Raw genomic sequence first — 14,408 nt, 5'->3', positions numbered from 1 at the left:
CTGTCTGTCACTCTTTATTTTAGTCTGTCTGTCTCTTTCTTTGTCTGTTGCTTTTTCTTTCGGTCTGTCTGAGTCTTTCTTTTGCTCTTATTTCTTTTTTCTTTAAGTCGGTCTCTTTCTTTTTTCTGTCGCTCTTTCTTTCTGTCAGTCTCTTTCTTCGTCTGTTTATCTCTTCAGTCTGTCTGTCTATTTGTCTGTCTGTCTGTTGCCTCTATCTTTCTTTCTGTCAGTCTCTTTCTTTCTGCTGGTCTCTTTCTTTGTCTATCTCGTCTGTCTGTCGCCTCTTTTTGTTCCTTTCGCTCTCTTTCTTTGTCTGTCGCTCTTTATTTCTTTCATTCTGTCTGTCCCTTTCTTTGTCTGTCTGTCGCTCTTTCTTTCAGTCTGTCTGTATGTCTTTCTTTGTCTGTTGCTCTTTTTTCTCTCTTTCTTTGTCTATCTCTTCTGTCTGTCTGTCTGTCTGTCGGTCTCCTCTTTCTTTCTGTCTGTCTCTTTGTTTGTCTGTCTATCTCTTCTGTCTTTCTGACACCTCTTTCTTTCTGTCGGTCTCTTTCTCTTTCTGTTCTTTCTGTTGGTCTATCACTTCTGTCTGTCGCCTCTTTCTTTCTGTCTGTCTATTTGTTTGTCTGTATGTCTCTTCTGTCTGTCTGTCACTTCTTTCTTTCTTTCAGTCAGTCTGTCTGTTTCTTTCTGTCTGTTTGTCGCTCTTTCTTTCAGTCTTTTTCTTTTTGTCTGTCGCGCTTTCTTTTTGTCTGTCGCGCTTTCTGTCTGTCTCTCTTTCAGTTGGTCTATCTCTTTCTGTCTGTCCATCACTTTCTTTCTGCCTGTCACCTTCTTTTTCTGTCTGTTTGCCTTTCTTTTGTTTGTTGCTTTCTGTCTGTCCATCACTCTTTCTGTCTGTATCTGTCACTCTATGTCTGTCTGTCTATTGCTCTTTCTGTTTCTTTCTGAATTTTTCATTCTTTCATTTCTTTTTAACCCTTTTCACCCTTTTTCTTTGTATTGCTTTTATTCAAAATCAAATGTTGATGGTTCAATCTTATTAAAAATGGAACATTTCATCCAGCACATTAGTGCTATCTGTTTATGCTTGGAACATCACGCCACTAACTTGGCAAAATGACAAACTCTCTAACGTCAAACTCTGGGATCAACTTAGAGGCAGTGTAATTATGCTAACTTTTAGAGCAGCCTTTGTACCTAAAAATGCTCTCTATGCAGGCAACTCTCTTTAGGTTTTGGGTATAGAACAATTATACTTTGCCACATAGCTAGTTTGCCAAAATCCTTCTTGAAGGGGAAAACACAAAACTTCCAGCATACATGGTTCAATTCCTCTATGGGCAACTTCTGCTAATAGTAGTTTTGCTAAACACACTTACGTTTTTGTTTTGTGTGTGTGTGTGGCAGGGAGAAGGCATTCCGCACCCTTCAGGAAGCGCTCAAGTGTAATTATGAGCGATGGCAGATCTGGGAGAATTTCATTGCCGTGTGTATAGATCTGGGCGAGTTCAGTGAGGCTATCAGAGCCTACCATCGGCTCATGGACCTCAAGGACAAATACAAGGACGTGGAGGTGAGTCAACATCACAGTTTTTCTCAGGTTAACCCAAAACTCTGTAACCAAAAGATTTTCCTAGTCAACTATTTACTATGAGAACAAATCTAATTGAATAATTAATATTATACTCTGTAAGTGTAAATCTCCATCAAAACCAGGGAAAGAGTTTAGTTAATCATGAGTTAAGTTAATCATTTAGTTAGGCATGCTCTTTTTGCATACATTTTCAGAGATTTTCTCAGATTAAATGTCTAACAACAACATAAACGTGAACTTTTTTTGGCTTGTGTAATCATTATAAAGCAGCTAGAGTCTGCTGTCATCATGGCTTCGACCACACTAACAGCTGCCCGACGGCATGCGAATATGAAACAGTCATGTGAGAGGCTGTGTGTGTATGTAAGTGAGAGTGACTGATTGAGTTTTGATGAGTGAATGTTTGTGTGAGAGAAGAGAGATGATTTCCCTCTAATCCGCCAATATAACGCACAAAGTAATTCTTACCCCAGATGGGCTCCTGTCTGCTTGCTTTCATCCAAGCAGCTCTGTTTTAAACACACACCCCTGTATGTCCCTCTGCATCCTTGGCCCCATCACACCTCTCCTCTGTCAGCTGTGAATCTAATAGCTCCGCTGTCATAACCCGCATGTCTTAAAGCTCTACGCCATTAGACACGTTTGCGCTGCGGCTGGTTGATGTACCAGCTGCTACATCCTATTAAATGCGTCGTTTGTTTTATCATTTGGTAGTCAAATTGCCTTGTAGTTGTTTACCTCCTTCACTTTACGGCGGCTCCTGGGTCACCATGTGGAAGTAAATTATATTTTATTTTTAAAGAAATTATGTCCTCTCCTTAAAAGAAGCTGTTACATGCATATCTAATTTTTAAACACCCACCTACTTTTTAAACCATGCAAAATATCTGAAAACTCTAGCAGTATATGAGCAAGTAGCAAATAAGGCCCAGAATAAACACCAAAAAAAACTAATTGTGTACACATGCAATAGGAGATTGCATCCCATAATCTTTATATTGTCTTAATTTGAAGCAATTACGTTAAAAATAGATATCCAATGGAAATGGATATAGCTTATCTTTGTAACTAATCTATGTAATTTGTATTATATAATTAAATTGTATTAAATTGTTTTTATTTCTTTTTTACTATATAAATATATGTATACAGTATTATCTCATTTTGAATTGACATTTATAATGTCATATATAAAATACAACTTTTCAGAATGACTTATGTAATATTTATAAATAATTTAAATGAGTGTTGGTGTAACATTACGACCACTGACAGGTGAAGTGAATAACACTGATTATTTCTTCATCACATCACCTGTTAGTGGGTGGGATATTTTAGGCAGCAAGTGAACATTTTGTCCTCAGAGCTGAAGTGTTAGAAGCAGGAAAAATGGAAAATGGGCAAGTGTAAGGATTTGAGCGATTTTGACGTGGTCTGCAGTTTCAGTATCTATCCAAAGTGGTCTGGCAATAGGGTCATGGGTGGCCAAGGCTCATTGATGCACGTGGGGAGCGTAGGCTGGCCCGTGTGGTCTGATCAAACAGACGAGCTACTGTATGCTAGACAGTAGCTATAAGAAGCAGATTCCGGTGCCTCATTTCGGTGCCATCAAACATGCTTTCACGCTTTGTCTGGTGCCGAGCCATAGACAGACACGCACTCTCATTGCTCGTCACATATCACAATTTTTCAAAGTGTTTTCAATCACAATGTTATTTTTAGGTTTCAGATATTTAATGCTGATAGGACTAGAAAGAAATACACACTGATGTAGATGGAAATGGCAAAAAAAATCCTTTCAGACAGTTATAATTTGACTACGTGTCTTATTTATATCAAATACACATTATGTAGTTAACTATGTAGTTTACTTTATTCTTCTCCCAGTTCACCGGTCACTTACTTTCATATGTTTTGTGAGACGTGATGTAAATCCGACAGATCCAATTCTCTGAGGCACAAACTAACATGGCGGCGCCATCGCGCATTAAAAATCAACTAACACATTCGCTTACACATATTTGAAAATCTGAATATCAGATAGTTCATGACATTGTTAACAAGTTTGTGTATATTTCGAATAAAAACAAAAAAGGAAATAAAACCGATTACCTACATCTGTGGTATACAGCGCTATTGTGGCTGCTGTGTGTCGTGAGAAACATGACGCGTTGCCATGAAACAATAAGGCAATGCGTTCTAAAATATTAAGTCAGAGAATATGGTCATATTTCTGCAAAATAATACTGAACCTTGAAGCTGGTTTGTAGCAGACCAAGAATACAGACTATTTTTCTGTTATTAGGACTGTAACTTAGCCAAGAAATCTAGACGCACCCTAGCGGCAGCAAATCTAATCTGCCCACGAGTGTCGTCTAGCAACTCTCAATACCCTTCTGAGCTGTATTCGCCTAACTCTTGCCGGGCCAATCACATCGTGTATAGAGTCGGTGGGCGGGGCCAAAATGACGACGGCCGAGTTGCGTTTGCGTGCTTCTAGTAAACACAGAAACTGGCGAACGGCGGTCTTTCGAATCAGCTTTGACTGTGATTCTGGAAGACTTGGAGTTAAGCTTTTCTCTGAGAAAAGAACAAAGAACGGCACTGAAGTCATTCTTAAAAAGGGAAGATGTGTTCTGAGTTTTGCCGACCGGATACGGCGAATTTTTAATCTATCTACAAGCTCTGTTTCACCTTCGTTGCTCTGGTTGGTGTAGCGCTATCCTATCGCGTGCAGAGGGAGTTTGAAAGACAACCGTTTATCCCGCCCCTCGGATTGAGCCCTGTCTATGGTGAGTTTCCAGACCAAACATCTTGATGTGGGTCTGGCTTGTCAGGCTAACTGTAACTGTTATTTAGTCTTAAATTTGTCTTATTGTAATTTGTAGTTGGGTTAGGTTTTACTGTGAATTTCAGTTAATTTGGTGTGTTTTGTATTTATTTATATTTATATATTCAAGTATACTTTACAGTTTTTTTATTCAAGTATACTTTACAGTTATTTTAATAAATAGTTAAATGTATAGAATTTATTTAAAATACTTAAATAAAAAGTCATGCGTTATTGTCATCGTTTTTTGGCTCTTTTTTATTTTTATTAAAAGTATCAGTTCAGGCACCAATTGGGCATCGGTACCATTTTAAAAGTATTGGTTTGGCAACGGTATTGTAAAAAACCTAAACGATACCCAACTCTAAAGCAGACATCCATAAAAAGCTGATGCTCTGAATGTCAAACAAAAATGTAGATGTGTTGGATGCAGATATAATCCAGTTTCAGCATGCCAGCTTCTTTTACACGTACAACCGTGTATTGAAACATTTTAATTTCTTTCTAAATGCGGTTTAAAATAGTAGGCTGTAGGCATATACATTTCCCCTCCTCACGTTGTCACTTCTAATTTAATTTCCCGTTTTTCCCTGCATTTTCAATGCTTCTGATTATTCGTTTACGTCTGGTGAGCAGCTAGTAGCTCGTCAATTAAAAGTTGTGATGTGAAAGCACAGAAGTTGAAAAGGTCACCGCTAGCGTTCGCCTCCAGCCCTTGTGAGAGTTTCAGACAGTAATTGGGATCTCGGCGCTTGGCTGGTCTCAAAATCATCACTCACTTCTCTCTACTGTTCATTTTACTCCCTTCATCATCTTTCTCTTTATACAGAAATGCTTCAGATGCGTGTTAGTGGGAAATTACATGAGAACATCTGTTAATAAAGGGAAAATGCTGTGCGTGTGCGCGAACATCTCGGTCTACAGTCATAAGACTTGTCTCTCTGTCGTTGAACCCACCCATTAATTCACATTCCACAGAGGGAGAAAAGAGCAACCATCCTCCCTCATCCTGAGCTAAAAAAAGAATTCAGATGGATCAAGTATCCTCTTATCTCTCTCTCTCTCTCTCTCTCTCTCTCTCTCTCTCTCTCTCTCTCTCTCTCTCTCTCTCTCTCTCTCTCTCTCTCTCTCTCTCTCTCTCTCTCTCTCTCTCTCTCTCTCTCTCTCTCTCTCTCTCTCTCTCTCTCTCTCTCTGTACCATTCTTCATTCCTTCGTTCTTCCCAGGAGAATTTTACCTCTCTCCTTAATTTAATGCTGTAAGGGGATAGTGCAGGAATTACACCTAGACAGTAGACACCCATTCAATTTCCCCTTTAACGTATCGCTTCCCCCATCATGAGGGGGAGAAGTCTTATCCAGTATGTCCATTTAGTCATTGCATATGTTCTATGTTACCAGCGTACAGTCGCAGGTACTATACTGTCTCACATTTATTTATTTAAGATGGATTGAATAGTGGGTGAAAAAATGGAACTGTGTAACTGTTGAAGTCGTCTCCTTTCGTTTTCCATATGCACCGTGTGCAGAATTGTTATGCACGTTGTCTTTCTGATCATAGTTTTTTTCCCAGGCAAATTTGACCAATTCCAAACCACATACATTTTAAATTACTTTCATTTTAATGAATCATTTATAAGTGATATATAATTGCTCATGAAGGCTCCATGTTTCCAGGTGCCATTATTATTAGGCAGATTTTCTTTTACAGATAAAATGAGCCAAAAAAGAGATTTACCTCAGACTGGAAAGTCAAACATTATTACATGCCCATGAGAAGGATACGATACTTAGGCAATACTAAAAATTGCAGTTAAGGCGTGATCAGGGAAATGGACAGGGAAATGTTTATTAGGTCAGCAGGGTCAGACAAAAACAGGTGGGGAAGAAAAGACACCGTGTTAACTGCAAAAGAATTAAGGTGAAGAACTAAGTGTGAAATCATCAGGAACCCTTTAGTCTCTTTCCAGAACAGCAACCTATGTGAAGTCTCCAGAAGAGCACAGTGTCAGGATCTCAGAGACTTAAGTTAGGTAAAGAATCATTAAATAATGAAGCTGAAAAAAAGCTGAAGTGTTGTAAATCACATGAAGTTTTTTGTAATATGCTGTGACTCTTGAAGGACCAGCACCACATCCTCTTATACCATCTTCCAGAATCCGGCTCAAATTTTGGGAATTTATTTTTAGTCCATCTCCCATCCTAAAGTCTGTTTTGCAGAGATGGACTTAACTTCCAAAACTTACTCCCAGATTCTGGAAAAATGATCCATCTGAATTCTTCAAAAAGTGGGATGTGGTGCTGGTCCTTCAATAGTCACTCTCAACCTGTCTGTCTTTAAACACTATTAAAAAATACAGTCTTCATGTGATTTACAACACTTCAGTTTGTGATTTTTATAAAGTGGGGGTCATTTTTTAGGATTCATTACCTGGCTTAAGTCTCTGAGATCCTGACACTTTGCTCTTCTGGAGACTCCAGGTAGGTTGCTGTTCTGGAAAATGGTGGCACTGGTTCCTAATGGTTTCACCTTAATTTTGTATTATTTTGCAGTTAACATATATTTTCTTCGCCACCCGTATTTTGTCTGTCCCAATGAGCATTTCACTGTTCACTGCATTTCATCATATCAGATGATGGCCGATGAGGTAGAAATGTGCTTATGAGAGTCTCTGGAGTGATAAATGTAATATCAGAGAAAATGTCTAAGGAGACTTTACAGATATTACACCACTGACTTGAGAGACAAAGATCTCAGCACATCTGCTGAGCAGGGTTTCAGAGGTGAATAAAAAAGAATCAGGAGGGATGCTGTTGAGAAGATGAAAAAGTGATGGCTGTAAAGAAAGTGATGAACAGAAGGGCGATGAAGGATGAACTTTTACTTCAGGAATGTGTACTGTATATTTGAATGCTTTCGGGAACAATGTGGCCATACAGACACACTGTCATGAGAACATGTGGTCCCCATAAAACACACACTGATCTCTGTGACGGCTGTTTGCTCGGATGAAGTTGGTCTCTTTCGGTCTGGTTGCAGTTAGAGTGTGAACATTAGTCTTGGGTGAGTGTATTTACACATACACATCACTGCATGTCTTCCACATTCTCTGTCTTTTTAAGAGTCGTGCTTGTCTCTTCTAATCACAAGCACACACACACGTGAACATGTAACAATTAATTGGCTTCAGTTTTCCATGTTGCATCTTCTTTTTTTTTAATATACAACCGCTACTGATGAAGTGAACTAAAGTGCTCTGGAATGCTTGAAATGTGACTTCATTAGTCATGTTTGGTTGAGCTGTAAATCATAACACACCATCATATTTCTATTAATTTTAAGGTCTTGGCAATCATTTCACGATCGAATCACATTAATAGTAGTCACTGCTTTGTACATAATGTGACTAGACATCAAGAACATTGTTCACCTCCATATTAAAAAAGGTACATGAAAAAAAATCATAAATTAATAAATAAAAATACTACATTTAAAATACACTACCGTTAAAAGTTTGTGGACTTTAATTTAGCAAAGATGCATTACAATTTATCGAAATTGACAGTAAAGACTTGTATTATATTACAGAATATTTCAGTTTTTAAATGCTGTTTTTGTTTTTTACTCCTGAAGTGTAAAAAAAAAAAAACTTTTATGAAGTGAGTAATGATGCTGAAAATTCAGCTTTGCCATCACAAGAATAAATTGCAGATAAAAAGCATAAAATAAAATTTCTGTAGTTTAAAAATGTGATATTTCACAAAATTGCTGTTCTTACTATACTAATGTTCAAATAAATGCACAAAAAAATGTATTTCTCAACCCTAAACTATTGATCAGTAGTGTATATATAAATCATATGCCATTTTTAAGTCATTTTTTATGTAGCCCTTTTTATGATTTTTACTACTTAATAGAACTACGCAAAACATCGGCAAAGAGATCCCTGTCCTTCTCACACACATAAAGTTAATGACCACAAATTCTGGTTCTGCTTTAGTAATTACAGTGCAGTTAGGAGCTTGTTCGTTACAGAGCATACAGACACACAAACACATGTGGAACTTTGTGTGAAGGCCATGATTAATAGCCACACACACACACACACACACACACACACACACACACACAGTGAGGAATGTGGAGCCCAGGATTCAGGTCAAGTATTCTGGTAGTTTAGCGAAGTTTAAGGGTGTGGTGTGCTTGGTTTATATTTTGGAGTTTGAGGAGAAAGCCTTCTCTGTCTCTGTGGCACACACACATTTACTCGCTCTTAACAGCTTCCCTCAAGGGAATCAGACACTTCTGACTAGTCACACCTCACTGAAGGCTTCATAGACCCTGGTATTAACATCCGTCTCAGGTTATCCGAATTAGCGCTAAAGGAAAGTGTAAACTGAGTCCAAACGTTTTTAAATATTTAGATATTTACAAACTTGTTTCGAAAATTTGATGAACATGCGGTTACATACTAACATGTATAAACAGCAATTTCACAGCTTTTGAGATAAATCCAGGTGTAAACCGCGTCATAGTTTCTCAGACACACTACGTTTCTGTGGAATCGTGTCTGCTGATATTGATATACAAAAATGCTTTCTCTGTTTAGTTTTGTGAATGTGTGTGAGGGATATTCATAAATGCACCTCTTCAGACAGATTGGATGAGGTTTTTGAGCCTCTTTGGCTTTTTCTGGGTTCTCTGGCACAGATTCTAGAGCGTAGGCATTTGTTTGTGTGGGAAAATAGCGAACGGTGAGAACGGCATCTCTAATCTCCCAGCTCTGTAGGTTGTGTGTGTGTGTGGGCATGTTTTTGTGACATATGAGGACACAAATGTGTATAATGACATGGGTATGACATGGGTATTACAAGGAGAGGGTGAAATATGAGGACATTGGCCATGCCCCCACTTTTCAAAATGCTTATAAATCATACAGGATGAGTTTTTTAGAAAGTAAAAATGCAGAATGTTTCCTGTGATGGGTAGGTTTAGGGGTAGGGGCAGTGTAAGGGGATAGAAAATATGGTTTGTACAGTATAAAAACCATTACTCCTATGGAATGTTTGTACAGAAAGAAGCTTCTCATTCATCAAGGTGCGTCTGCTGCAATTCTTTTTTACTTTTATTTTTAATTTAGATTTAGGTGTGGACTGCTATTCTTTTATATTAAAACGATTTTTAGATCTGTATTATCATTACAGTCCTTGGTTGTTGATGGGCCTTTAGTGTATAAATGTAACAGTTCGAAAAAAATGCCTATTAAGGAACATCTAAGAATGCAGAGGTCAAGTTTAGGGGTTGCTGTTTTGACCTCATTGCAAAGGTTAAATCATGGGCTGGGGTCAGGCACAGCACAGTACAGGGTAAATATCAACCCTGGATTAGTTTTTATATTGGATAATCACGATTAGTTCTTGAGTTTAAACAGGGTTTCACCCTACTGAAAGGTAACTCCTCTGACGTTTTGTGTATTTCTCTTTCTCTTTTTGTTTTGTCATTAGGTTCTGGAAATCCTGGTGCGTGCAGTAGTGGATAACCTGACAGATAACCGGGGCGAACAAGCCTCCGGTCTTAGAGCAAAACTGCAAGAACTCTTTGGGCGAGTCTCAGCCCGCTGCAGCACAGACGCCCAAATATGGAAACAGTACGCTAGACTCTACGGCGATGGCCATAGCAGCAATTTAGAAGACAACGAAAAGGTACATTTTTATTTATTTACTTTCATTTCATTTCAAGAAGTCGAGTTAACCAAAGCAAAAAACACCTGTGGTTTTTCTACAATAGATCAAAGTTTTTTTCTAGCAAATATTGCTTCTTTCCCCTTAAAATATTCAATGTTTAATACAGTTTATGTCAGTTCCTGTTGAAGTAGAGCACTCATGGGTTCAATCCTCAGGCAGTGTGCATCTGGTAAACTATATACTTTGAATGCTCTGTGAGTCACTTTGGATTAAAATGCATAAAGTAAATATAGTTTTGAAGAGCAGTAAGTTCCACCATTAAAATTTCACAGTGGGTGGGGTTGCCTAACATGGCACTGCACTACCTAGCATGTCAAACTCAGTTTTACATAGAAGAGATCTTTTATTGGTTGTCCTTTATTACCTTACATCTGATTTGGTCATGATGTCTAACTGTGTTTTGATGTTTGTAGGCTCTACAGTTTCTGAGTAAAGCCCATCGGTGTGAGACACAGACAGCTGGCTGGGAGAAAGACATGGGCAGCTTCAGATCTGTGGTGAAAGGTGCCAGAGATATGGCTAATGGTGAGACTATACACACGCACGTGCACGCACAGCCGCATTTTCCCTTTCTCTTTTACAAGGCCATTTGAGAGAGACATACAGAATCGTGGTCCTGCACTCATTCAGAGAGTCACTCTATCATGGCTAATGTGGCAGCGCATAACCGTCTGAAAGGGCTGATGGATTGAGAACACGGAGCAGGAGCTAAAGCGACAAACAAGCCTTTTACCCCTCTGACCTCCACCAGAGACGGACTTCTGTTTGTGTGTGCGGGCACGTGCGCCTGTGTGCCTTTTCCAGATGGGTTTGCTTTCGTCTGTCCATCTGGGTGTGTGTGTCTCATTAAGAAGGATGTTAAGGGTTTTGGTCAGCGAGTGTGTGTTGAATTAAACATCAGGTGAGACGCTCTGTTGAAACACAGGTTTTGGGTTGAATAGCAATTATTCCTCCATTTCTAACTGTCTGACTTTCTGTCTTAAAATTAAACACATCATTTTATTCTCATCTGCCATTGAACATGGACAAGCTAGTATAAGCAACTGTGATCATCTTTTTAGCATCTCTTATTCCATTTTATACACACTCTCCATGTTGTCCTTGGTTGTGCAAGCTATTTGTTGTTGATCTTAATGATTTATAAAGGGGGCGGCTCAGCAAATGTAGCAGAACCCTTTGCACGCCCCATCCTTTCCCACTAACTCTAGCCTGCTTTCTGTGTGTGTGTGTGAGGTGGGGAATCGATATAAGGGTAAGGAAAGTGTGTAAGCATACATAAGAGTCCATTCTTCACTTATTTGTGTTACCTTGTGCATTTGTGTAGATCGTGTGTGTGTGTCTGAGTGTGCGTGTGTCTGTGCGTGTGTCTGTGCGTGTGTGTGTGTGTGTGTGTGTGTGTGTGTGTGTGTGTGTGTGTGGTGAAATGAGCTCCGCACTTATTAATCACAGCACTTGTGCTGTTGCCGCTTCAGGCAGCAACATGAAGATGAGAGAAAAGAGAGAGCTAGCTAGAAGGAAAGAATTTAGGATGAATGGATGGCTCTAAATGAAAGCAAATAAATAAATAAATAAAAATATGTAGAAGGCAATGGCAACATTGAATTTAGAAAGCAAAAATAGCAAGCAAGAACTATTTTAGAAAAAGAATTTACAATCAGAATTAAGAAAATATTAAAAAGATAAAAAGATATAAAAAGATATTAGAAAGAAAATATAATTTAGAAAGAAAGAAAGAAGAAAATTTAGATTACATTTAGAACAAGATCATTTAGAAAAGGAGAATTTGGAAAAAGAGAATTTAGGAAGAAAGGGGATCATTTAGAATTTTATGAGATTTTAGAATAGCCAACAAAGAAAGAAAGGACTTTAGAAAGAATGAAAGGTAGAAAAGGAGGGAAGAAGCAATCAATGAAAGGAAGGTAGAAACAAATAGGTAAGAAGGAAGGAATTGGGGAAAGGAACATAAGGGGAAAACAAGAAAAGGGGGAAGCAGGAAGGAAGCAAATCATTTATCTAGGAAAGATACAAGGAATGTAGGAATGAAAGAGTGATGGAATATAAGACAGCGAGAGAGGTGCCTTTGACGCTGAGGTAGATGCTTACCCGTGAATCTGCTGTTTCCCTCTGTGGGGAAGATAAACAGAGCAGGTAAATAGCACACAAATGCATGCTGGGAATGCAAAACGGCACACACAGTGCATGTTTATTTTTAGAGTTTTGTTAGCCATGTTTTATTTTCATATTCTGCTAGAGATGCTGCTAAAATTAAGACTGTGTAGAACAGGTGTTGTGATCCAGACTGTGTGAGTTTAATGACTGTTTTAATGGTGTTAGATGCTGCACTAATAGCTGTAGTGATTAAACACGAGCCGCTCAGAGGTTGTGATCCCTCACTTAATGTGAACAATACCGCGTGCACGCACACACACGATTGCAATACAGAAAAAAATGACCAACTCTTTCTGTTAAGCCACAGACCTTGATATTGCGTCACCTGACCTCTGGTGACCTTTGACAGCCCGACACACTCGGTCTCTCCCCTCACTGGCTGCGCAGCATGCAGACGTTTAATGTTCCAGCGTCTCCCTCTGACCCACTGCGACTCTGCTGGAGATGAAGCGCTTCAGTAATTCCTCTCTGTCTCTCTCTGTCTCAGTCTCCATCAGCTGTAGCAGGTCTAAGCGCAATCCTCAAGAGGCTCTACAGTTGCTGTCTTCAGCTCGACTCAGTTTGAAGAGCTTGCTTTCCAAAGCCAAAGTGAGTTACACACACACACACCAGTTCGTAAAGTCTGTTGCTTTAAGAGCTTTGCTGAAGTCTTTTAAAACTATCAATAAACAGGCCTCTCTATTTGTTTTATGAAAGTTGCATTTCTGGCTATTTAATGCAATTACACATTTGCAAGTTAATGTAAATCTGGTTCTTTTTCATAATGCAACAACCAAACAGGATATTTAACAAGAAATGGGATTTTATTTTAGACAATGACATTCAAAAGTTTGGGGTCAGTAAGATTGATTATTTATTATTATGTGACACTGAAGACTGGATTAAAGTGTTAGTTCACCCAAAAATGAAATGTATTTCATTAATGACTCACCCCAATGTTGTCCCACACCCGTAAGACCTCCGTTCATCTTCGGAACACAGTTTAAGATATTTTATATTTAGTCCGAGAGTGTATGGTTCATAATAAGACCAAGAATGTGTATTATTAAAGTAAATTATGTAAATTTTGGTTTTATGTTATCTGTATATGTATTGGAGTAAAACAAACATTTGTTTTTAAAATGTAATTATTTCAAGATTTCAACTTTCTTTTTTATTAGCAGCCATAATTTGAAGGTCTTCCATTTGTTTTGTTTTCTCTTCATAGCAAATGTACACTGATGTTGCCACAGGAGAGCTCCCTGATGACCTCAGAGGTGATGTCACAGAGCTCGAGCAGCTCGTCACAGAGCTACAGGACCTCAGTGCCCAGCTACGCAGCCAATGAGAAGACCTCAATGCTGGCCCTCCTTTTCTTCCTCCCTTTCATTAGTTTAAACTGTGCATTTTTACATCATGTTTTAGACAAACAAAACTCCCACTGGCCTCATGACTTCAATCAACAGTGAAAACCTAATTGAAAAACTTGGTGACTGGGTTAGAAATGTTTGTCATCATCTCCTGATCCAGAGTCAGCTGTCTTTGCGCTAATCAGAGTTCCTGCGATTACACAATGTGTGATTTTAAGGTCCTTGAGACTGGCAATGAACTTCCTTTGTAAAAATTTGCCTTATTCCAATTAAATAAATAGTACACAATACTTTCTTACTTATGTAATGTCTGTGCTTGTTTTTTTGTTTGTTTTTTACATGTGTACAGTCAATTAATATTCAAGATTTGCACAACTGACATCTAGGCCACACAACATGAGATATGTTGTGTCAGTGTTGTAGCTCAGTTAAGTTTGAGTCTAGGTCAGTAGTGTAGTACAGTAGATTGAATCCAGATTGAGTCCAAATGTCTAAAAATCTAAAAGAATATTTGCACAAATGTAAAGTCTGACAATGTTCGCTATAAATGATTTAAGAATTCTATTATTTTTTTCCCCAAACTAAACCTAAGCCTGGGTTAATGCATTTAAGTCAACTTTTTAACCCTAGGCTAACCAGAATTTTGCATTTTTAATTTAAAATGAGAATTATGGGTTGAACATTTAAAATGTGAAAATCCCATATTTGATTATTTAAAGGGGT

At 38.4% G+C, this 14,408-nt stretch overlaps 1 protein-coding gene across 1 annotated transcript in view; it reads left to right on the top strand.

Moving 5' to 3' along the window:
- The window catches only part of ttc27 (tetratricopeptide repeat domain 27), a 133,259-nt gene extending 119,272 nt beyond the window's left edge, over nt 1-13,987 (top strand). The window contains exons 16-20 of the mRNA XM_067455587.1: nt 1,408-1,573; nt 9,928-10,125; nt 10,581-10,692; nt 12,824-12,924; nt 13,544-13,987. Of these exons, the coding sequence (XP_067311688.1) occupies nt 1,408-1,573; nt 9,928-10,125; nt 10,581-10,692; nt 12,824-12,924; nt 13,544-13,663 (697 nt within the window). The 3' untranslated portion in view covers nt 13,664-13,987. The remainder of the gene's footprint in view (nt 1-1,407; nt 1,574-9,927; nt 10,126-10,580; nt 10,693-12,823; nt 12,925-13,543) is intronic.
- The last annotated feature ends 421 nt before the right edge of the window (nt 13,988-14,408 follow it).

The sequence above is a fragment of the Pseudorasbora parva genome, chromosome 10 (genome assembly GCF_024679245.1).
Source record: "Pseudorasbora parva isolate DD20220531a chromosome 10, ASM2467924v1, whole genome shotgun sequence".
Taxonomy (NCBI): Eukaryota; Metazoa; Chordata; class Actinopteri; order Cypriniformes; family Gobionidae; genus Pseudorasbora; species Pseudorasbora parva.
This window is presented reverse-complemented; position numbering and strand designations above follow the sequence as displayed.